Consider the following 25,403-nt stretch of genomic DNA (forward strand, 5'->3'; position numbering starts at 1 on the left):
CTAGTCTCAATTAGAGCATTATTAACTAAACCTTACACCTGGCCCTACTCATTTACAGCTATTCCTGTTGACAATTGCACTGATTACTAACTACAGCAATGGACTAGGTTTTTCTCTCCAGCATCCACCACACTCCTTCAATTTACGCACTTTGCAACAGTCTCTGTATTGGGTAGGAGAGAAAGAAATATCTATGTAGAAGTAAGAAGAGGAATACCAGCAGCACAGATGAGCTGCCGCCCTTACAGAGGCGGATCTACCCAGGGACAGGGCAATAAACCCCCCCAGCAGGCTCAAATTCCACTTAATTACAGAACCAGCTGTAGAATAGAAATATAATAGAAATGAAGTGGATCCACATGCCTGCTCTCACTTTGTAGCCTGTGGCTGTGAGCCAGTCAGAAAAGTGGGGGTATTGATTTGATTATCTTGTTTGTCCACCTAGACTTGCTAGTTGCATCTGCTTTTCCCAGTTCAAATGAAGTGTTTTCTACTGATTAATTAATTTTAATTTGTTTTCTCTTCAAGTGCAAGATTTGGTTTTTATTGACAAGCAAGCATCCATGTTTGTAAGCGCCTACAATTAAGCAGTGTCCCTGTGCTGCTAAAAGCTAACACTCTTCCTGTTTTGCTAGAAGTACTTTATGTATCGACTGAAACCTCCTCTTTTGCCTACATAGCTTCCAGAAAATACCAACCTGCATCATGTAATTACTAGTCTCCTCATGGAGACATGCAGCCTACAAGCTAGGAAGAGCCTGACCTCCCTCCAGCCACACACTCCCAGATTCACCTCCCAAGCACACCTCAACCCTGCCACCTGAGGGCTGTGCTGTACCCATCAAGCTGCTTTTATAGGCAAGGCAAGGAGCACCAACACCCCACTCCTTGAGCCCCTGATTCCTGTAGGCATAGGCTGCTGTGTTCTGTTACACCCAGATGCAGCTGTAGTGAAGGACAGCAGGAAGGGGTTAAAGGAAAAAAGGCTCTTTTGAGAGTGCTGGAGATTTCACTCCTTTTTGAAAGCCAGACCTTGGGTGTATTTCAATTAGCGCCACAAATGCATTCATTTCAGCCTAGTTCATTAGCAAGTTGTGCTCCACTCAGTCATTAATAGCAGAGAAATATGAGTAATAAAATGCCAGGCTATCTGTATTTTGCTTAATGCTCCTCAAACACATCAACAAGCCATAAATGCCAACAGGGCAAGAAAGCGCATAGTGGGAAGGGATTTATGCACTCACAAAACCCTCAGCTTCAAATTGCACCTCACCAGGGAAACACAAGGCTGCTCGTCCTGCCGCTGGTGCCAGCAGGTTGACAGTGTTCACTCCTCTCAGGCTTCCTCTGAGAAATGGAGGCAGGAAGCAACTGAATAAAAACACAACATCTTGTTGGGGAGATGGCTTTCATCATGGATCTGTCTGAGAAAAGCTTGAGGGATAAGGTAGGATGTGGAGTCTGCCTCTCGCCCCATGACATCACTCCCCCTGGTTGCAGATGGGTTCAGCATAGCCAGGGTGCCTGTAATCCCAAAGAGATGCCACTTAAGGTGTGACCCACAGCTCTCTGGGACTGATGGCAAAAGAGGTGGTTCCATCAGTGAATAACCAGTGCTCCCCCAATAGCTTGGCTTACCCAGATATCTACAGAGATGTGCATATCCCATCACCTTCTCCCCAGTGCTACTTCTGCATCCAGCCTCCTCGGACAGCAGAACAGGAAACAGAACCATTACGATTGGAAAAGTCCTCCAGATCACCAAATCCAATTGTCTACCTGTAACAGAACCAATGCAATAAGATGTTACAAAAAGAAGAATGCTCACCTGCCTCCAAAGATATAGACTCACAGAAAAACTCTGCAAAGGAGGGATCTCCAACAAGAGATCCTTCTTTAGTGGCTGTCAGCCCTTAAATGAGGTCTAAGAGGGGTAGGCTGAATTACCTTCACCTGTGCTCTCTGGGCTTTTCTTCTGGTGCTCAATGAGTATTTCAGGCCATGACCCATCAGTTCCCACATGCTGCCCATCTCCACTGTGCCCATAACCACATCCCTCAGTGCCACAACTCCACCGTTCTTGAATACCTCCAGGGACAGTGACTCCACCACTCCCTGCCATTGCCTTTTTATTTTTAGAGAGGAAACTTTTTCCTAATATCCAATCTGAACCTCCTCTGGCACAGCAACAGCAGCAGCACACACCATTGTATTCCTGGCCAAGGGCACTGTGCTGCCCAAAACTTTTCAGAGCCATGCAAGTGATGGATTAGCAGCTTGCTGGAAGGGAACAGAGCCAGAAATAGCTCTCAGCTGGCCATGGATATCATCAGCTCCCATCACAGTCAGGCAGGGATTGCTGGCCAGGTTTATCTCAGGATTATCACTTTACCTGGGATTTTTAAATTGCCTCCAAACAGATACATAAGCATATACGAGGTGCTCATCTCAGCTAGATGCCTTGTTGAAGGGATGGAGCTGGCTGCAGTGCTGCCAGGTCTCAGATGGTGTCTCATGTAGTGGAGCCCCAGCCTCAGCCTGATCCCCCCCAGCAAAAGGGCTAACTTTGGTGGTGGGGGGAGATGGGCCAGCAAAAGGGAAAGGTAGAAGATGAGGTTGAACAGCAGGGCACACGAAAAGACAGAAAGATTAATGGCAGGGACACAATCAAAAACAAAAGTTAAAATGGAAATGTTAATCATTAAAAGAGGGTCTCAGTGGAATTACTTGCTTTATGGCTCAGAATAAAAAATAGAAGGAGGAAAGAAGGAGAAGTCCCAGGAAGAATAATTTAGTGCTTTGTGTAATGAGCTGCCTTTCTTTCCAGTGGTTCACTCTGGTGTCTTATCACTTACCCCGTGATTGACTGAGTCTTCTTTTTGCCTGCTCCTGCTAAATGGTGATTTGCCATCTGGTAGTCATAATTTCTTTTCTTTTCTTTCTTTCTTTTTTTTTTTCTTTTTTTTTTTCCTTTCTTTTTTTTCACCCCTATATTCTTTTGTAATTAGAAAATAAATTACTTTTTTTTTTTAAACTAAAAAAAGAAACACATCTAGCCTATTACTTACAGATGACAGCTGGTGTGCAGAAAGCCGCCGGGTAGATGGAAGGGACTTGACTCCTACTCATTTGGACAGACCCACTGAGAGGGGTGGACGCTGGGGAAAGCTCCGGGTCAGGCACACAGCAGACAATGAGTTCAGTGAGATGTGTCAGTCTGTAGCTGAACAGTGGCAAAGACGAGGGTCTGGTGGAGCATGATAGGAATGTGTGTCTGTGCATGTAGGATATTGGATGGAAACAATGTGTATCAGAGGTATGAAGGCTACTGGCTTGCATTGAGCTTGGGGTGGTGTACTGTGTTCAGTTTTGGGCCCCTCACTACAAGGAAGAAATTGAAGCCCTACACCATGTCCAGAGAAGGGCAACAGAGCTGTGAGGGATATGGAGTCTTATGAGGAGTGGCTGAGAGAACTGAAATGATTCTGTCTGGAGGAAGCTCAAAGGAAATCTTATAGCTCTCTACAGATCCCTGTAAGGAGGTGGTGATGAGGTGGGAGGTTGGCCTCTTCTCCAAAGTGACAGTGATAGGATGAGAGGTAATGTCCTCAAGTTGTGCCAGGAGAGGTTCAGGTTGGATATGAGGAAAAAACTAATCCTCAGAAAGAGTAATGATAGGTTAGAACAGGCTGCCCAGGGAGGTGGTGGAGGTGTTCAGGAACCATGGAGATGGCACTGAGGGCCATGGTTGGTGGGCTTGGTGGGGACGGGTTGACAGTTTCCAAATGTTAAGATTCTATGAGTCTTTGTTTGTTGTCTGGCCTCGCAGGAGAATAATGTCTCCATGCTTCTCACCAGCAAGGAACACTCAGCTCCACAGAGGACCTGTATTGGACTCCAGCTCTGTGTTATATTTTTATCTCTATCAGCTATGGAGGGAGACCAGAGCTTGCTGGATACTGAGTAGTACTCAAAACCTGCTGAGGCTCATGACCAATTGCAGCCCTACCTCTCTTCTGCTGGTTGCTGGCCCCATCTCTGCAGCCTGTGTACTTGCCTGGGCTGCCGTGCTCTCATTATATCTTTGTACAGCACCAGCCCTCTCCACTCTCATTTCAGTTGCCTCCTCAAGGTGCTCCAATAATTCAAGTGATAAATAATAACAATAATAATGCAGAAGTCGTTTGAATTGAGCTTGATTGCTCTGTGGCTGAATTTGGTCTTGATTGACTGAAAGCAGCACATGCCCCTTGCTTGTTATGTTGAGAGCCTCATTTTCTCAGTGCGTTGTTGCTTCTCATAGCCTCAAACTGATCTGGCCTTAAGGCTGCTGCCAAAATGCAACCCTGTCACTCCCAGAAAAACCCCACTCTGCAGTGTGATGTGAATTTACACATATAATGGAGGAAAATGACAGAAAATATCCTATTTCTTTATGGTGCCAAAAGAACTGTGTGTTCCCCTGTTTTCTGGTCAGACTCACTGCTTTTGAGGGGGAAGATGCTTGGTGGAGTCTTTGAGAAAGGATTGATTGTTGCTGGCTACACTGACTGCACCATACATTTCTAAATATTTGAAATGAGCACTGCCTGTAACACTTGCTTGATGGGTTATATTGGAAAGACAGACAAGCAGCCTCTAAATGAGCAAAAGATCTAGTGAATACCCATTGAAGTGCTGGACATCAGCCTCTCCCCAGCTCTTCTCCTAGGCATTTGTGGGTGTTCCTACTGTTGGTCCACACTGTGCTTCCAAGGGAGATGCCTAATTCAGCCATGATTGAGGGCAATCGTTGACACCTTAGAATTATAGAATCATTAAGGTTGGAAAGGACCACTAAGCTTATCCAGTTCAACCATCCACCCATCACCACCATGGCCATCAAAGCTTCTTTTGAGCCCAAGGAAGAAAAGGAGCAAACGATCTGTGAGAGGCAGAGGCTATGTTTCTCCTGGCTTAATGTGGATGAATGAAGAAAAAGGAGGGAAAGCAAACAACTCATTTTCACTCCTTCCCTAAGCAGCAGCCACTGTAGTGCTATAGCCAGGAGCATCCGAGAGAGACAGAAGGAATTCGAGTAACAAGAAAATGCTGCTGTACAGATCTAATTATAGCGATCACACCTGTTAGAGAAAACAATAAGCAGCAAAGTGAATAAACCTTCCTGGGACTCATTTTATCAATGAAGCGTGACCACGTGGAAACTCCACAGAGAAAATCTACAAGGAAGGCTTCATTGTACTCAGACCTTTTCAGCCTCCCATCCTATAATCAGCAAAGTAACCAAAATAAACGGTGTGTTTAGCCCTGGTTGTATGTGGCTGTATGATGATGCAAATGGTCTGTTAACAGGATGTCTTCTCAATTTTGGTATTATTTCCCTGCTAGGCATATATATGTAGCTGAAAACTTCTGCTACTTAGGAGAGAGCTGCACACAAGTCTTCAGAACCAAGCAAAATATCCATGATCCTGTAGACCTCAAGGCATTCCACACTTGGGATGGGCATTCTGATCCATGAGATTCCACCTCATCTATCCTCCTACCAGAGCTATTTCCTGCTGCTGACTGTCTTTGCTTCTGCTCCCCTGTACCTTTCTGAGCTCCCAATTATAGTTCTTCTGCACTGCAGAAGCACATCTAACACCAGGCTTCGCATGCTTCTTTGGTTAGAGCAGACAAAGAGGATTAGCCTTGTTAAAGAGTTAATGCTGTGGGTTTTTTTTTTCCTTTTCTTCTATTTTTTTTTTTTTTTTCACATATGCAGCTCCCTTCATCCAAAGATCTTAGAGCAAGGGAAGTATCATTAGCAGTGTCTTGTGGATGGGAAAATTGAAGCATGAGGAGATGAAATGAATTTGCTTATTGGATGATTATTCCTTTACTGGATTTGCCTCACATCTCACAGCCCACGTCCTGGGCCAAAGCCCTTTTATACAACATACTGCCCAGATAGAGGCAAAGCCAAAGAAACAAGGAACCCTATGATACTTAATCTCGTTTTGTGTTTCCTTTTTCCAAGACCACTAGCATGTACAAAAGCACAAAGAAACATCTCAAGCTTTGCAACAAGTCTGACTGACAGCCCTAGAGGCTGCAGTCCCTGGGGCACTCAGTGAATGCACTGAACAATAACGACTCCAAAATATTGACCCAACAGCATCTCGGTCCTGACTTGGGAAGAGAAAGATGAATGCACTGTTTGATGACAGTCACCATTGAAAATCATGCTGTGTTGGTGACAGCTGGAACAAGAGAGCTTGTAAGAGTCACTTGGTGATGCAAGCTTTGAGTTACCAGCTCCCAGGAGCTGCCATTAAATCACTGCTTGAGATAATGGTTTTCCACCACTTCCCAACCAAGTCTGACCTAGTAAGTAAAGGGCCCCGTAACTAATTAGTAATAACTGAAACCAAATCTAAAGGAAACTGGACAAATAATTCATAATGAATAATTTATTGGATGAATTTTGCCTCTTTTAATGTTTGTGAATTTTTTATGCTGGCAGTGTTGATTTCTCCAGCTAATTGGTTGTTTGAAATTCTTTGCTGATGCAAATAATCCTTGGTCTGCTCTTTTCTTCAGCAGAACTTCATTAATAGTATTGCCAATTCAAAGGAGGCTGACTAGTTTTAATTGGTCACAAAGGCCACATGGCATAAATGGATTACATGGGATAAATATACAGTGCTTTCAGTATTTGAAAATATCCTTTCAAAGTGTTCTGTACGTTCAAATAAGATGTTTCTGTAAGCATTATTTCCACCAAATGTTCCTATTGGCTATTCCTGCAGAGGAAACTCAGATTCCTGAAGTTGATTGAACTTGTTTGTGTGGGGGAATGTATGTATTTGTGTATAAAAAATGTTTAACTCTTTCTCTGTTCTTCCATGGTTTTGGAAAACACAGGGTGTGGCATATGCTCCAGCCAATATAATATTGCTTTATGGCCCAAGCATTTCAAAAAAGCTCTCCTGAAGAAGAGGTGAACTCAAGGCCTCTTCCAGTAGCAAGGGCATGAAACTCTATGCTCCCTCTATCTCAGCATCTGTAACATACAGCAAGCAGCAAGGAGGTCCAGACATGGAGTATGGAAAGTGAAAACAAGCCACCCAACCTGATAATGAAAAGCAGGCACTTGGCCTTGGTGTGGAGCATCTCAGATAAGTAGTTTAATTGCCAAGCTCTGATGCTGGAGGGAGGGAAATCTAAGCTAAATTAAAAGATTAAAAAGATATTTTTTCATCAAGTGGCAAAATGGAAGATGTGGACTAGTCTGCTCAGGAGAAAATGAGCAGAAAGGAACTGTGAATGTTGTGAAAATATATCCATTAGACCTGCCTTATCGAAACGTGCTTTTGCCAAGCATCCAGCCCTGCATCGCCATGGCAACATGGCCTCATCAACAGAGAAGAAAGTGTTTTTGTCAGGATGGGCCCAAACACGTAAAAGCCATTTCGATTTGGGGGCAACACGATCTTCTTCAATCAATACAGCACACATAATAATGATTCCTGCCACTTTTTTCATAAATCTCCACTTTCTGCTTTCATTTCCTGTGGTTTGACATCACTGTGAACTGGAACCAGGTTTAAATTTCCTATAATTTTCAGCCCCCTCTGCCCTCATCTACAACACACCATGCCTCACGCAGCAGCTTTCTTCTTTGCGCAGCACTCAACACACAATGCGCTTACAGGTGGGATTAGCCTGACCTGAACTGTGAGATGAGCTTTTGGGAATCCCCAGTGGCACCACTTAGAGATGTGAAGGCTGAAATTGTGGTCATGGCTGAGATGTGGGCTGGCCAAACATGCGATGGTGTATCCTTCTCTCAAGGAGTTAACCGAGGGTGAGTCCAAACAACCCCAAAATCCTAACTCTCAAAGAAACTGTGGTGCCTTTTTAGGGCATGGGTGTTCTCCTTTTTTTTTTTTCCCCCTGCATTTCCAGTTAGAGAAGCCATGCATCCTGACTGCCAGTTGGCAACAATGCTTTGATCTTTCCAAGAAAACCAGCTCAGCAGTTCCACTGCAGAAACCACCATGCAGCCAAAGGGATTTCTGTGTCCATGTGAGAGTCTGCGCCTCTCTGTGCTGGGGAGAGGTGGAGTGCATAGGAGATTTAAATGCCTATCTCTATTTTTCATTTAAATTAGTGGGTATTAGGCATATAATCCAACATATTGCTTTTAAAATCCCAGCAGTAGCCTGCTGAATGCTTTGCTGTAAAGAAACATAAAATATCTTTTTTTTGTAATAACTGCAGTCTAGCTACATTTAAAGCAGTGTCCTCTTTGTTGTTCCATGTTCTATTTTGCCATTTGTTGAGAAAGTATTTAATCTCCAAAACACCGTTGAGAAGTGCGATTTGGTGCACAGAAACATAAGAATTCCACAGTTGTGTTTTCAATGGATGTAGGAAAAGGAAAGCTATTTCTTCAGATGGACTGTTGCAGCTTTGGAACTTACATGAAGGTCAGCAATTTGGATCCTGCTTGTCCCCTTTGGGTTGAGAATGGGAGAAGATGGCATTTGGACACCGGTGTGTTCAATTCCCAGATGAGTTTTGCAGCCTTATAAACACACTGTGCACGTTAGTGTGGCAACATTCAACTTTGGCCAGAGCCTGGAGGAAGATAGGGAGGAGGGCTTAAATGATACTGATGCTAATAAATTAATGACTTGAATTTTGAAAGAGGCTTTCATTGAGAAACCACATAGTGTTTGCAAATGAATTTACAAATCCTGGGCTTGAGTCATACCCAACAAGACAGGATAATCTTGTACAAGGGGTTTGTCATCGCTGTAACTATACACAATCTCTATCAGTGTATAACACAGTGAGACCTTGAGTGAACTATAGTTGCTTCATCTACCTGGCACAGAGCAGAAATCCCTTAGAAATGAATGATGATACCACACTGCAGGCAATGATACAGAGGATGGGATGTTAATAAGGCTCTGCATATTCTCATCTACCTGTCTGTATGCCTAACCTTCTCCTGGATTGTCTGTCTAATCAATCCTCATAGGTGCTTTGATATAGGCTGAGTGGTGGTGTCACCTGGAAGATATCAGAGCCGGGAGAGTTGTGTTCGAGCAAGGAGACACTCAGAAAATGCAAAGATGGCTTGCTATTTTGGTCCCTTTATCACTTACCAGAAACATTCAACATTTCATAATCTGGATGACCTTCATTACTGTTGACTACAGAAATTGGTAAGAGGCCTGGGCAGTACTCAGGCAAAGACACAGCACTCCCGAGAAGCCATTGTGGATGCACACATGTGCTTTCTAACCACTGAAAAAACAGTTTAGGGAATGGACTGAAAATCTTGAGCTCATTGTATTTCTACAGTGGATTTCTCAGGATTTCTTAGGACCGACTGTCTTGCAATGTAAAGCTGTTCCTGCTCATCTGTAATACCTAACCAACAGTGATAGCAGGCAAAAAACCATCACTTTTTCTTCTTACCATCTCTTTAAATGGGAAAGGGAGGTGGATTGCTTTTCCCACAGTTTATTTTCTACTCTTTCATCTTCTGGAGCAACATTTTTCTTGTCCTTGAGTATGCCTGGGGGTTGAATGTGGGGATACTTGTACTTAGTCTAGTGAGAGTTCTTATTACAATAATCACACAAGGAGAATTAAAATGAGGATGAAAACATTCAATTACATTCCCTAGTTTAACTGACTTCCTTCAATCAGCCTGGCTTTAGGATCTTTTTGAGACTGGAGAGGCTGAATGAGACCAGGACTATCACATTACTACAGTTCAGATTTAGTTCCTCAATCAAATTAAACTCTTAAAGGCTTGGTTTGGTACATTGATCCATTGCCTCATTGAATAGAGCTGAATATATACATTGCTCCCCATCCCTAACTTCTTCACATGCTCTAGACAGGGTTAGCCCCTTTCCACTGAGGGATGGAACTGGATTTTGACTATCAAAATGTTTTATTACTTAGCACTGTGTGTTGATTGCCCAGCTCTCTCAGATAAAGACACATATTGTCCTCTAAGGAAGGATGATCGTATTTATCCTATGAGTTGGAATTCAATAGAACACAGACACTCTGATGCAAGTGTGGTGTGGTGACTCTTGCATGAGCCATTGCTTGCAATGAGCAAAGATGATTGTGTCTGTTAGAGGTAGAAATCTTGGGAAAATTTGATATTACAGAGAAAATAAATGTCTTAAAGGTCTTAGATCAAAGAAAAGACTCTGAGTTGCTCCAGTCTTCCATGACTATAAAACAGGTAACACCTGCAAATGGTCCCATATTTGCCCATGTCCTGAGTTTCCCCGTAAAAGAGTAAACTCTGTGCTATGTTATTCCTAAGCTAACTTTTACCTCAACGTTCATCTTCATTCATCCTATCAGTGCCTCCATCTCCAAAATGAGATCTGCTCCAGAATAGTAATGTGGTGTTGTTTTTCTTTATTTTCTTTTCTTTTTTTTTATTTTTTCTTTTAAATGAGTATTAATTAATGTTTAAAAAGCACTTTGGGATCACAGAATGAATGGAGAAAAACAAATGCAAAGCATTGTTTTATTATCACCCCCATAGACTGGAACGAAGGCACCTTGCCTCTCACATAATTACTTCCCTGCAGCTGCAGCCTCTTAAGAAGTGAATATATTCCACATCACCACATCTAGGTATGGAGAAAGACCCAGGCCTTCCCACCCATCACATCTCCCATCCCCCTCCCACCCTTCCCTTTCCTTGCTCTCTGTTGCATTAATAGCAGAGATGGCATTAAAGTAACTTTATCTCTTTGGTGCACACATACACAAACTCAATGGCGGGTAGTGTTATGAGGCTTATTGCCGAGTGCGTAATGACTGCTTCTTTTTTGGATGAATGAATTCAGTGGGTGACAGGTATGTAATTCATGGCTTTGTAAAAAGCTTTGAGAGGAAGTGTATGAAATGTACTATATAAATGTCAATACAATGCACACTTTAAAGGCTGTGGGTTGAGTCATAGGGAGGGTAGATTTAAGGGGGGGATCATAAATAGCAGAAGAACAGCTGGTTTCTCTGGGTAATGATGACTGAAGATCTGAGCTGTGGCTGCTTAAACATACCCACTCTGCGGAGGTACTTACATGGTCCTCTCTGCCAGAGTGTCTGAGCACCTCATGGCCTGTGTCGCATTTATCTCTAAGGAGGGAGAAGAAATCTCAGCATTGCAATAGGAGAGTGGGTACCCTCTGGTCTGTGTGGGAAGGAAAGCCTAAGGACAGAGGGACTCCATTCTCCTGGGCATCCCAAGCCCATCACCCACACACACTGGTGGAATCCTGCATCCCACATTGGCATAACCAACCCCATGCGGACCCCTTCTCCCCAGCACAATGAGCCTGAGCTCTAATACAGAAAGAGCTCAGGGATGGGAACAGTGGCCTCTGTTACAGAGACAGCAAGTGGGGATTGGCCTCCATACAACAAGCTGTGCTCATTTTTCAGCGGGTGCAATGGACACCTTGGAACATCAGGGCTGACCTGGGCAGCCTTTGGTGAACACGTAGGATTTCCTTTAATCGCTAAGGTCTAAGAAAAGGTTCAAGCTGTGGAGGCTGTGAGCTTTCTGCAGCGGCCAGCTCTGCCATTAATTGTTTCCTGGTGGTGTTTTTGTTATGTATATGGAGCTAGATGTAAGGGAATTAGTTACAAGAGCCTTTGGGGCTCTCGGTTCCCATGTCTGCCATGGAAAACCCCAGCCCCAGTATTTAACACCAATTAATATTTTCGCAAGGCTAGTACTTGCAAAGCATTTTTCTTTTTTAAGGAGACACGTGGTGAACAAGCAGAGTTTCATGCAGAAGGAGGATTGAAGTATATAAAAAGGATACAAGGAAAGGTAACAAGTTACCGTACATCAGCCAATTCTGCATAAAAAATACAAAGTATTTCACATTAGCATATTCCTTTTATTACCTCTCTCCCTGCAGGCTAATTACACCGGAACTGTGGGATAGCACACAAAAGAGAGACTGCAAGTGCCTTTCTCTGTATGCTGTGTGAGTAAAGCCATGCAAAACCCTCAGCTTTGCTCAACAAGGTGTGCCTGTCCAGTTCAGTTTAATCAGGGAGAGGATCCCTCATCATGCAGGTTTAATGGGCTAATCTGCACCTCCGCACTGTGCCTTGTGTCCTCCCCCAGCCGCTGGGTTACTGTGTCCCTATGGCTTCCTTCAGGGGCATTGTGGTCTGCTGCGATTAAATCCGGAGAAACAGTGCCCTGGCTTTTGGGAATAGCTCCACTGGCAGCAAAGTGGAAGAGGGAAGAGAGTCTTATTTGGTTTCTCGAGAAAGTGGGTGTGTTAAATGTGACTTTTTAAAGGCTCGCTGCAACTGTGGGGATAAACAATGTATAGTCATAGAAACTAACTAAACAGAAGTCTTTAAATCCCAGAAAGAGAGTGAGAGTTCAGGACTGATTATTGGCAAGTGCTTCTCCTTTGTTGCAAGGCAAATGATGAAAAACTCGACTTGTTCTGCTGAAAACTCAGTTTTTCTTGCAAGACTTGCCTCAGTTGTGTGTGAGATGTAGCAGGATGCAACCACAGAGCTGTGATGTGTATGAACTGTGCTGCATGGGGTTTGGTGCAGCACGCAGCTCAAGCAACCAGTGCATGAGCTCGGTGACCACCCTGAGGACATCTCAGCTCATAGGCACTGATAGCTCGAGGAGGAAGATGGAGCCACCAATGTGACCACGGCCCTGAGTACTTCCAGGCAAGATGGATTCCATCATACTGCACTGAGGTGCCGGGATGATGGAGCTCAGGGATCACACTGCGAACAGCTGCCAGCAGTTGGGTTAAAGGCAGCGTGTGTGTGCCACCTCCCTGTGGTCCTTACCCAGGCAGACTGAGCGGCTTATTACTGCTATCCATCTCTATCATTAGCCCAAGTGACAGAGGTCAATGTGTTGGATTGAAAGGCTTTTGGCATGCCAGTGACCAAAGGCTGAGATGGGGAGGCAAAATGGTGTTAAATGATGGAAGTTCTGGGGTTTATTATTTATTTTATTTTATTTTATTTTATTTTATTTATTTATTTTATTTTATTTTATTTTATTTTATTTTATTTTATTTTATTTTATTTTACTTTTTAATGATGGGACTGCTATGTTCACAACTATTTTAGAAGCACCATTACCATGGCAAGAGCTGCTCCTCATGCCCAGAGATGTCTGTGCACTGTAGCCACCTCCAATGCTGTGCCCACCCACAGCACTGCATTGCCTGGCCTCTTCTCCAAGGAGAACCATTCCAGTGTTTTGTTTCCTCTTGTGCTCAGTTTGTGGCCCAGTGCCTTATTTACTGCTCTCTCAATCCTACGCTTAATACCAGTTATAAATTTCCTCATGGGCTTTTTCCCTACAGTGCTCCTCACCTTAGTGTCTGAGTGCCTCTCAGGGATAAAATGATCCCCCTACACTTGTGTGTGCATCTTTAGTGGGGCTGCAGGGAGAGCCTTCGGCATAGGATCCATCCAGGGAGGGGCTGAGCACCATTTTCTTCCCCTGCTCTTGAGATGCTGAGTAATGCAGAGAATCAGATTTTGAGAGGCATTGTGTTTGCTGCTTCCCCTGTGTTCAGCATCCTTCTTGGTTATGAATGAATATATAATTTGGGGGGAACAAATGAGTGCAATCTTGTTCCATGGATCTTTATTCTGCCCCAATCTTTGTGAATCTTCATTCTTCTCTGCTTTCATTGCCTTTTTTTTTTTCCTTTAATACAGATTTCTTTCTTTTCCTCCTGTCTTCTTTCTTCTATTTTTTTTGTCTTTATCTTTCTTTTCTTCTGCTGCCCTCCCAGCTTTTCATTACTGTCATCTTTTTTCCCAGCCACTGAACCCTTGATGTTGTTCTAATTGACAGACGGGGTTTAAAAGCACATACGAAAGCGCCTGTCTTTTTAAATAGACTCCTGTCTCATCAAAAGATGTACAGCAACATTCCATTAGAGCACATCATTTGAAAATAGATTGGGCTTTTAGCAACCGCACTTATATTTTTATCGTTAGGCTGTTCTTCTGGGATCTTCCCTCCTCCTTGTTCCTGTTTTGGGGAGGGTATGGGGGAAAAGATACCTTAAAGAGAGATTAATGACTGTTTTGTTGTGTTTGGGTTTTCTGCAGTTCTCATGTGCTTGTTCAGTCTGTTCGCTTCTCGCAGCCATGGTTCTGGAGAAAGATTTGGAGTTAAAATGAGGACAGAAGATGCATGTGTGCTGACAGGAGTCTGTACAGGGCAGAAAGGCAGCAAGGTAGCAGCTCCTGTTGCACCGTATTGTCAGTGTTTGATGAAAGGAGATCCAGCCATGACTTTCCCTACATAATCTGTGTAAAGAGCAGTTAGGTCCTGCTCGGCACCAAAGCAGACCAAAAAGACAGGAGATGGATCTGCCCCAAGCGTGTATAGGTGAGCTTCTAAAGCATCTCTCTTCTCCTTCCCTACCAGCAAGATTAGGGTTAGGGTCAGTCTTCCATATATTGTTGTCCTCTATATGCAGCTGCCCATTCTGATGGAGCAAGCTGAAGAGAATATGAGGGCTCAACAGGACAATGCAGCCTTTATTTCTCCAAGCTGCGGGTACTGCTGTTATAAAGTGGAACACTGATGATGAGGGAATCTTAACTTGTTCCTAGCACTTGGTGCAAAGGATGCTGATCACTGAAATTCTAGATTGGTTGGGTCAAGGTAATCCAAAGATGTTTTGCTGTTGTGAGGCCAGTGTCCAACTGGGCCAGGCAAATCCCCCACAGAATGGGACAGAAACTCAGTGGGTGTCTCTCTTTGGAAAAAGTGCATTTGTAGCAAATATCTTGAAGCTCCAGACTCTCAAAATCCCACTGAGGGAAAGAAAAATGGCCAATTCTCTCTTGCAGCTCAGATATCCATCTGGTATACATAAGGTATTTATTTACTCTTCCTTCCATGCCCCAAATATCTGCACTCATACACTGTCCTTCCAGCCAGAAGCCAACCTGCTCACAGCTCCTCCATATTTCACCCAGGTCTATCAATGGAAAACATCACTCACCTTAAGGGCTGCGCTGTCTTCTCCTTCCTAAGCTTAGGGAAGCAAATTCATTCCTGTTCTAAACTCGGCATTGATGAGTAGTTGGGACTGAATCATCCCCAATCTCCCCTGCTTGATTTATTGTCTCTTGCTATGCTACTATTAAGTCTAAGAGAGAAACAACAGGTACGCTTCCCAGCCCCCTCAAAGCAAGAGCTCAGTGCTCCTTTTTGTTTCCCATGTTCCAGTTTCATGTGTAATAGTGATAATATCTGTCACTTTGTTGGATCCTCACAATAAATGGCTTCTCAGATTGATTAAAACCTCTCCGCTCAGCCTGGGCTGTGCATTGATTTTAGCGGCTGCTCCTTGCTTTGTGTACGGCACATCACAGAAATCAGAGATGGAAAAAAAAACTATTAGGGATCAACTTGTTTCCCACCTCCCCTTGGTTCCCTGGGGGCTGGTAGGAGATTGTTCATTACAAAGTATTTATGGTAACTTTTCCCAGTCCCTGGTGCCATTCAAGACCAACTACGCCTAATTGCAATGCTGGTGTTAGCAACCAGTTGCTGGTTCCTGGCCCGTTGCTCCTCTCCACTCAGCACAGAATGTCTCTCTGGTGTACTCTAAATAAAGATGCTTCCTTGGGGCTCTCTCTTCTCAAAGGAAGATGGCTTTGAAGTGAATGGGTGTTTCTCTCACACTCAGGAGGGATGCCTGGATTCACATATAGAGCATCCCCACCCTCCCTTTCCTTTCACACTAACTCTTGGAGGACCAGTTTTCCTGCAGAGGAGAATGAACGGTTTCAGAAGGATTCTCTTGTTGATGATAGGATTGTTGACACCAGTCCATATTCTGAGCCTTGATTTCTCTTGAGCAGTTCCTCTCTGGAGCTGTCTGATTGCAGGTATTTCCATTATCCTAATTCTCAGAAGCTCAAACCTTTTGACTCTCAGAGGTGTCAAAAGGAAAACAGAAATCAAAGAGAAAATGGGTGCTGCCTGTGCCTACGCTGGGGTGGGAACACTAAGATCCTGCAGTAAGACCTATGTCCTAGGCTGTCCACTATGGAAACCTAATAGAAGGAAGGATGGCCCTGTGCTGCCTGGGACCCAGGTTCCTTCTTTAGGTCTGGCTCAGGATGTGGATTAGGCAGTGGCCCTGGATTCTGGGCCCAAGGAGAAGGGAAATAATTTTAGTGGAGTAACTGATTTGTACGTGGAGCAGCAATTCCCCAGAGAGGCAAGGAGCTGTGGCTGGAGAGATAGCAGGCGAGCATTCTCCCAAGGCTATTTATTCATCTTATTTCCAGATTAATACTCAGACCTTCATTCTTGCTATGCTTGCTGCCTTTCTAAGTCGGCTCTGTTAAAACTGGTGTTTCTGTGTATAGAAATAGGAAAGGGGGGAGAACAGGGGAGGAGGACAGTCATATTTCTGGGCTTGTTTAAGGAGGATGCTTTGTGTTTCACCTGACACCACTGCCCTTCCTGCTGCAAAGCTGCTCTCCAAAATCCTGCTGTGCTGAGCTGCTCAAAGCCTTAAGCAGCGTAACCAACTCCTTCACCTGAAAACTACGCTGTAAGAACCTGCTTCAGCAACGGTGGTAGATCTGAATGAACGGATGAATGTAGACCATCAGAATGAATCTATTAGGGAATGTACACAGAATGAATCTATTAGGGACAGCTGCTGAACAAGGTCCAACCATTTTGGAGGCCTCTCTCTCCAGGTGACAAGAAGGGAATGTTTGGTGCTTTTCCCTCCTTACATGGATGAGCTGCACATGAAAGCAGAGTGGGCGCAAGAGGAGTGTGGTCTTGGTAGAGACTTAGGCAGTATTGCTCTACTATACCAACATGAGAGTAAAACTTTATCTCATTGTGCATAGGTTAACATATGTGAAACCACTGTGTTTAGGTGCGGACCATTATCTCTTAAAATATTTGAAGAAATGTGGTAAAATTCCCTCAAGCCTTCTTTCAGGCTACGTCTGCATGGCTTATTTAGGTCTCATGCTCTTGGCTGGTAGCCTGTTTACCAATGATAGCTTCAAAATAAAACCTGCAGATTTTACAATTATTCTTATCATTTCAGAAACACCCACCTCATTCCACATTAAATACTTCCACCTCTGGCTATGCAAAGTGTTGCTACAATGCTCAGCGCAATGGAAGGCAGTTAAATCAGCAGTGAGCAGAGAGGATTGAGCCCACCAGGATACACAGAGTGGAAATGAGAGAGACTTCGGGGCAGATGACCACTGACAAAATGGGGAGGTCACTCCTGGAAGGTGGTGGGAGCTGGGAATTCATTTTTCTTCAGTTCTCATTCGATATAGGCTACACTTATATGAGAAAATTAATAACTTAGACTGCATCTGGGAGGTAGGACACTTGGTAGCTCTGTCAGGCACTGGTTGTATGACTCAAGGCACAAATTTCTCTTCTACTTTCCTACAAGAAAGGCAGCAGTGGGAGGCTATAAAGCACATTGGGATTTTCAGATGAAAAACACTAGCAAATCAGAGCTGGACTTGGTCTCTCTGATAATAGATCAAGAATAATTACATTTACATCAAAGGTTTTCAGCTGGTTTGCAGGCAATCAATTTTTGTTTTCCTCATTTATTTATTTTTTTGGCATTTCTCCAAAATAAAATCCTTTTTGATAGAGATGTTTCCTTCCAATTAATTTTTCTAGCTTTTATATTGTGTTTTCTTCAAAAAGTTAAAAAGAAAAAAAAAAAAAAAAAAAAGTAATGCCATCAATATCTACCTGGATTGGAAAACTGGAAATTTTAGAATTCACTGTCATAACCCCTGCCCCAAAGCTACCATAGTTATTGATAGCTGTATGGCTACTCTCCTTACTGGAAGCCTCTGATTTTACTTCTGCTTCAACTAAAGTTTCCTCAGGAAGCCTTTGGTTTCCCTTCTCATTCCAGCTTCTCAAGGGCTCTGGTCTCCATTTCCCATTTTTTTCATTTCTTGTCCTTCTTGCTCTTACTGTCTTTGGACCAAGAGATGAAGCCATGCTCAGACCCATTTTTTAGATATTTTAATGACTGAGCTACAAGACATTCACACCCAAGACTGGTACATAGATAGACTTAGATTTTTCCCAGTTATGTGTGGATTTATATCCACGTGTCCTTCCATCATCCTCCTGTCAAGTTTTGAAACCTACCCACCGACATTTTGAGGAATGAGAACTTCGGTTTGACCTTAGTTTTAGGTTTGCAACAAAATCCACCTCAGGCCCTGGTTCTCTCTGTGTTAACAGCATTTATCATGCTGTGATGGACACCAAGCAGATAAATCAGCAAGACCCCTTCCTAGGACTGAAAAGCATTAAACCTTTATGTCACCACGCGATCCTTGGATGGATGGTGAAATATGTGAAGTGAGAAGTCTTGCTCCAACAGAGCAAAGTCAAAGGTCTGTGTTTGATCTTCAGTAATAATTACAGAGGAGGACTTTGCTCCTAGCTGGACCTAGAGCTACTTTCATGAAATTCAGTTCATCACAATTTCTACATGAAGACCTATTGTAAGATCAGATTTTGCATGTAATGTCCTAGTCTGTCAGTAATGTATTTGCCATAAAGTTAAACAAAAAGGTTAAGAAAAAGCTCCTATTTCTAGGTAACTACACAGGCATAAAAAATAATAATTTAGTGGATTTGGACAGGATATTTTTTCCTTTTCACTCACTTGGCTCTAAAGCAGCCTCAGCCTAAGAAATTAAATTTGACAGGCGATTAGCCCATAATGTGGTGCAATCTCTTCTGGTATTTGAAGGAAAAATTGAAAACAGACTAGGTGTTTAACTTTGAAATGTCTGCCTCAGATGTGATGGGCAGGAACTTTAGTTTTTTGGCACCAAGAGCTAGGTGACTAGTGGAACAAACTGATCTCATGCCCACAGGCAAGATAGGGTAGGTGAGGCCAGCTGTGAATATACAGCAGTAACCAGCATGGGCTTGCTTTTACCTACTGGGAAGTTTATTGCTATTCCACTGTTTGGTAAGGAAACTCAATTTTTTCAGTGAGAGAAAGTATAAGTAAGTCTGTTCCTTTCTTTATTCTCAAGTAACTTCTTCTGCCCCAAATGCTTCTTTTCCAGCAGAGAGTCTGAGATGGGCAAAGGTGGAAATGTAGATGCTAAATTGTGGCTCATATATGTATGTTCCCACACTGTTCCAGTACAGCTTTGGTGTTTCCACATAAACTCCTATGCCTGTGAATTAAAAAGGAAAGGCATGAAGGTAGCTATGAAATGATGTCAGACTCCCTTGCCAGGTCTCCCATGCAAAGGGATATGTCAGCTATGCCTTGGGGAAGGACAGCTCTGCTGGCTGTGCAGTGCCCTTCCTCTGATGCACAACAGGCATTGGAGAGTCATCTCCAGCACATCCTGGTCTCTCTTTTTCCATCTGCTCCTCTTTCTCACAAGGAAATTACCTCTAATGGCCATAACTGACATAAGCTTCAACACTTGCAAGCATTTGTGAATATTTTCGTGGAGCATGAGTTGGCCTGTTGAGAAATCCATCCAGTGCTCTCTGCAACAGAGTCTTCCTATGAAGAAATATGAGGCTGTTTTCAGTGTAAAGTCATTCCTCAGCAGCACTCCTGGGGCAATCTGGGCTAGGGAAAAACTAAATGATATGCAGCACATGTGATACCCTTTGTCACATAGATGAAATCCACGAACTTGGAGAGAGCTCAACAGTAACAACACCCTTTATCTATTAACAGAGAAGAGATGAGGTCTCTTATCTCTTCAGGCATTCAGGCCAAGTAAAAGTTGGAATGGATCTTCACCTCTTACACTTTTCAGTTTCTTGTCTTTTGGCTCGAAAACACCAAAGAAGGGAGAGAAGAGCTTTTCAATGTGCTGGGACCAACTCCAGGTGGGAGCAGTAGGGACTATTTTATTGTTTTCAGTTGATAGCCCTCCCTCCCTGCTCTCCTCCAAGTGCCCTGCAGCCTCTATCGCCCTCCTGGAGCACTGCACTGCATTGCAAGGAATACTCTCCATTTCTAGCATTAATTCCTGACTGCCAGCATTTGGTTTAAACTGCTTGTGGCCAGGGAGAACCAAGCTGCTGCCAGAAGACTTTGCATTGCTTGAGAAGAGGGAAGGAGGAACCCACAGAACACCTGAGTCCTAACCACCTCAATGAGAAAGCATCAATTAACCTCGTTTGCCAGCTGGACCTGTCCTAGGGTGCCCTTGCAGGGACACTGTGCCTTGAGCAGATTGATGCTCCTATTAGGCAGATGGGAAGTGAGGGGACAGTCTGATGAGCTCTTTAACTTTTACTGACTTCCCTATACCAACCTCTTAGCTATTTTAATTCCCTTTTGAAGGCAATAAAGGGAGGGCTTTTAGCTCACTAGGCTCATCTGAAATGTCTCAGTGATGTGACTGAAACTCTATCTTAATATTCCCTGTGACTGCTGGTTCCAGTGGCTAGTTTCTGACTTTCATGGCTCTTGAGTTTCTTTCTATATAGTAAATGTGAGTGTGCATTTCTTGGTTACTTCTTGCGTGCTTGTCTCTTCTCTAGCACAACAGACAGACAGATGGCTGTGACTGTTCTGCTGGGCCAAAGGATTCCTGGCTGGATTTCTCAGATGAATAATATGGTGATAACTTAGTGGTGTTTCCTCGCTGCTCCAGTGCTGAGCAGGGAGACAAAATTAGAGGGATATATCAAGGAGCAGAGGAAGGGGAAATTCAGATAATGACAGGGCTGGCGAAATATTAGCAGCAAGGAAGACTTTTGGCAGGGTTTTGCTTTGAGTAACCTCGGCTGGGCTCAAGTCTGGCTTCTTGAAAGTTTTAAAACAACAGCAAGAAAAAAATGCAACTCAGCACACAAACGTGTCCGGACATCTTTCTTTTTTAAAATGCCATTACAAATGGGGAGTGCAAAAGCAGCTTAGAGCTGGCATTTCAAAGGGGGCTGGGGGTGGAGAGAAATTGCAAGGTAAACAGGACAGCATCTATCTTCCCCCTACCTCCAGCCTGTGTGCAAGGAAAGATAACAGCAGCAGGAGAAAGCAAATTCTGCCATGGAATTTAGCTCTTCTTTTTTTTTCTTTCTTTCCTTGTAGCAGGGAGAGAGGGAGAGGCTGCATGTGCTTCTGAGGCGTCTCTGTCTGCTTTGAACCTTATCAACAGGGACTGTGCAATGCAGTTTCTCTTTCTCGCTCTCTTCTTCTAACTTTTGAAGCAAAACACTTACGTGCAAGGAATGTTGGAGCATCTGACAGCTGGGAAGACAGAGAAGAAAACCAAGGAATAAGGAGGAGGGCACTATTGGTTTCCCCCCACCCCCCACCTCCTCCTCCTCCTTTTTTTTTTTTTTTCTTTCCCTGTTTTCTTTCTTTGATTAAAGAAAGGAGGAAAGAAGAGAACAATGTAGAAATGTCTTCCCCAACCCTCCCTTAACAAGTCTCAAGAGCATGGCCTGTGTTGAGTCAAGCAGATTGTTAAGGGAGAATGGATGTCAATGGGATCTCAAAGATGCATTTCTTTTTTTTCATAAGGAAAGGAAAGAGAAAAGGCCTCTTGTCAAGGCTGCTCAGTGTTTATGAAATGTTTTGCCTGTGTGAGACCTATGGGGAATCTGGGAGTCTGCAGAATCTACCACATTCCCTTGGGAAGGGATCACTTGCAACATACCTTTGCAAGTGGAGGTGGTCGATATATACATTAACAGGCACTGCATGCCAGATTTATATTTTCTATTAATAGGCATATGGATGGGTTCCATAACATGGCAGATGGGTGTGAAATAGGAAGGAAGGAGAGGCCAGGGTTTGTAGGAGAGGTGTAGGATGTTGGCCATGTCTGAAGGCAGTCCAGAAATTGGAGTTCAGAGTAGGATCTGAGCTTTGCTGAAAATCTGGTCCAGCACTTCTACTAACTAAAGGATTCTTGGTATCTTGCACCACGCTTTCATTGTGTCCTGGCAGAGGTTGAATAAGTTAGGCAGAGGTTCAAGTCAAAATCCCAGACTCGGACTTGGAAGAAGCTTCAGCCAGATCTGAGCTTTGGCAGATGGTCCCTCTATGTATAATGAGGTCAGGCAAAACATCTGATCTCAATACCCTTGAACTTCTGGAGAGGGGGCATGTATTTGAGCCCAGGAAAATGGGATCATCTGGATGGTGCAGTGGGCTCTGCCAATTGCTTTTTCTTTCCTGGCAGGCTTGATGGGTCCCAGCTGCACAGCTGAGGTTCCTTTAGAAGATTCTGTACGTATAAACCTAAAGGAAAGGAGCCTATCTGGACACTTCAAGGTACTTTGTAATGCGTGCATCCTTAGTGAAGTAGAGAAAGGAAATAAGGAGCGGATGACTTGTTCAGGATCTCTTATCTTAACGATAAAGTGAAGTGAGATGCCTTGATAGGACTTCATTTCTAGAAGCCTGCATGGAAGGTGAGCAGCGGAGAATCACCAAAAATCCCATATACACAGTGTTATTGCCCATTGCACGTGATATCTTATCTACAGCTCTCTACTACTGGGCCTGTACTGCAGTTATTAGAGAGCAGCGTGTATACAGAAAAGATAACAAGGTAGGAGGAGTCTGGAAAAGATGAGGAATATTACTTCCACTAAAACAACAGAGTCTTGGAAGACTACAGCCCCTTCCAGTGACATGGCAGAGAAGAGGTGACATTGAAGATGGTAAGGGAGATGCACGCCATCAGCACCTAGAGATGGACACATCATGGGTCTAACAGTTTTGAAGACAGATAGATCAGAAGCTTTGCAGCAAGGCAGGTTGCTGAGCATAGCCCTATCAGACAGTGCTTGCTGCGACTGTACAAAAACAGGTGGCTTCTTTTTCCTTGAAAAAAAAAAGTGAGAAAAGTGTTTCCAGCCCTTCAGTAGGTACCAGGCTTCTGATGGGTCATTCAGAATCTATTTCTGGTATCACAGCTTTCAGTCAATCTGCATCCCCAAATGCTGCTCACAGAAAAAGGAATTCAAGATCAGAGGGTGCTTGGTGTGATGAAGGGGGGCAATGGCTGTGTGTCATGTTTGGCTGCAAGGCAGAGATGGAGGGGCAGCAATCAGGGAGGGGGAGATCTGATCAGATGAAGGTGTGTGGAGGAGACAGCTGCTAGTCCATGATGGACAGGCTTGGACAGTGCCAGCCTAAGCCCCAGACAGAGCTCGTCTCAGCCCAGGATTCCAGAGCAGCCTCTTTCCAGATGCAAAAAGCAGGATGAAGTTCTCTCCCCACAGATCCCAGATTTCCTATCAGATCCCTGCCTGCTGTTTTGCAATTGGCATTGATTTGTCTTTGATTCCATCATGGATTACTACTTCGTTTTCTGGGCTATTCTTTTCTTACAGGAGGTGCCATCTAAGAGATGCACATCACAAAGGGGAATCAACTGGCTCAAGTAAAGGCAAAAAACCATCAATCAGCTAAAAAGGTCCAAGGATATCTAACTGGGAGTGCCGCTAGATCCCACGATATCCAGAAGTTTTTGGGATCCACTGCACCTCGAAGAGCTTTACAGAGGAAGCCTCCATGGACATCACCTGGCTGAGTGCTACAGTTCAACATTGCATTGCTTGGATGAGCGAATGTGGACCTGGCTGTCTCATACCTGGCCAGTGTCTGGTTGCACAACAGACCACATCCCTTATGGTGCAGTGGATATGTTTGTGAGCATAGCAACTGTGTCCTGCAGTCAGCACACCTAAAATAATAAAAGACTATTTTAAGCCAGATATACTTTGTATTGTAAATTCAGCAGCACTCCAGGTGCATCTAAGCAGGATGCATCTGCTAAGCCTGGTGCAAGGATTTATGAAAATCACTAGACTTTGCTTCTGCTGAAACCCGTGTGTTCTTTTGCTTTTGCTTTTGCCAGTTAGGCAAGTATAAACAGAAATAATACCCGGGATCTTTTAATTGTTGTAATGTAATCTGTGTGCTAAAGTAGCATCTGTGGCAGATATTCTCAGGAAATGAAAGGGAAAAGATAAAGTCTCCCCTGAAATGAATTGGCTCAAGGTGAGGAATCAAAAAGCTGTGGATGTAGAAAAAATAAATAGGGTAAAATTCATGCACAACCAATAGAGACCAAACATACCAGATCCAGTATTACCCAATACTTTGCATAACCTTGTGAATATTTACCTTGCTTGCAGCCATGTGTGAAAACAGGTACTTTCACAAGTACTTCAGAATTTGATCCCAGCTGATACCTTGGCATTTGTGGTGAAAATGGTTGTTTGCAAAGAAAAATGTCCCCAGATCTGCAAAGAGGAGACAAGTTTTCTGCTTGCGGAAGTGTTGAAATAACATACAGAAGTAAACACCAGGGACACCATTCACTGCACAAACAAACTCCCCTTCCAACACCTTCGTGAAGATGTGGGAGAAGTAACACATGGCATCACGATTCATTATAATACTGCTTACTACAGTGCTTTTCCTTGGGAAAAATAAAAGCAACAAACAAAACTGAAACAAACCAGAAAACCTCCAGGTGATGCACACTTATTCTGATGTATCAAATTACCTGTTGCTGCTTGACTGCTCTGAGCTGAACCAAAGACCAGAGACTTCTTCACACAGTGCAAACAATGAAACACCACGCCACAAACAAATGGTCTCTTACCTGCCTGCTAAGTTGGGAGTCGGAGTCAAATGGGACCATGAGAAGAGGTTGCCAGTCGAGGGAACTGGGGCATAGACACTATGATGGGGACATGAAAAGGTTGGAGAGGGTGAGTGCTGAGCAATGCTGTGAAGCATCCTTCCTCTTTCTCCTCCCATGCCCCCTCCAAAATAGATGACAAGAAGCAGAGTAGCCCTAATTAATGGGTCAAATGAGGTTTTTGAGTTCTCCCTTTCTCCCGAATCCATGAATCTGCCGTGAGGATAATTAGTCTGCCAGTCTCATTCCGGTAGTGCTGCTTTGGAGCACGACATATTCAAAGGGGTCAAAAGCTCATTTTTCCCCCATTCTCCCTTTACCCTTTTTTTTTTTTTGTCCCTATTCTTCTGTGTTTTTTTTAATGATGCCCTCCTCCAGCACAAATTGACTCTGGTGGTAATTTGTCATGTCACCTTCAGTAAAATTTTGAACAAAAATGCGGAAGATTCATGGGGGAGTGAAAGTGCCTCATCTTTTATGCATTTTGGATGGCAAAGTATAAATCAAATAGCCCAGGGACCTGCTTGCAGGGAGACAACATGAAAAAAAAGCTATAAACCACAGTGTGTAAAGTTAGACAGTGTTTCTGTCTGATCCTGTACTGACAAGCCTAAGATTTAATTTTTAATTGTTCACAGCCTTAT

General features: G+C 43.7%; 1 protein-coding gene across 1 annotated transcript; it reads right to left on the minus strand.

Annotated features, from left to right (window-relative positions):
* Positions 1-940: 940 nt before the first annotated feature.
* LOC107320009 lies at positions 941-25,068 on the minus strand. The gene is made up of 4 exons (XM_032447273.1): positions 24,721-25,068; positions 24,237-24,355; positions 1,639-1,779; positions 941-1,524 (listed from the first exon to the last, which is right to left on the minus strand). The coding sequence occupies exons 1-4, from the start codon at positions 24,966-24,968 to the stop codon at positions 1,337-1,339; spliced, it is 696 nt and encodes a 231-aa protein (XP_032303164.1). The 5' UTR covers positions 24,969-25,068; the 3' UTR covers positions 941-1,336.
* Positions 25,069-25,403: the final 335 nt, after the last annotated feature.

Source organism: Coturnix japonica, chromosome 12 (assembly GCF_001577835.2).
Source record: "Coturnix japonica isolate 7356 chromosome 12, Coturnix japonica 2.1, whole genome shotgun sequence".
NCBI lineage: Eukaryota > Metazoa > Chordata > Aves > Galliformes > Phasianidae > Coturnix > Coturnix japonica.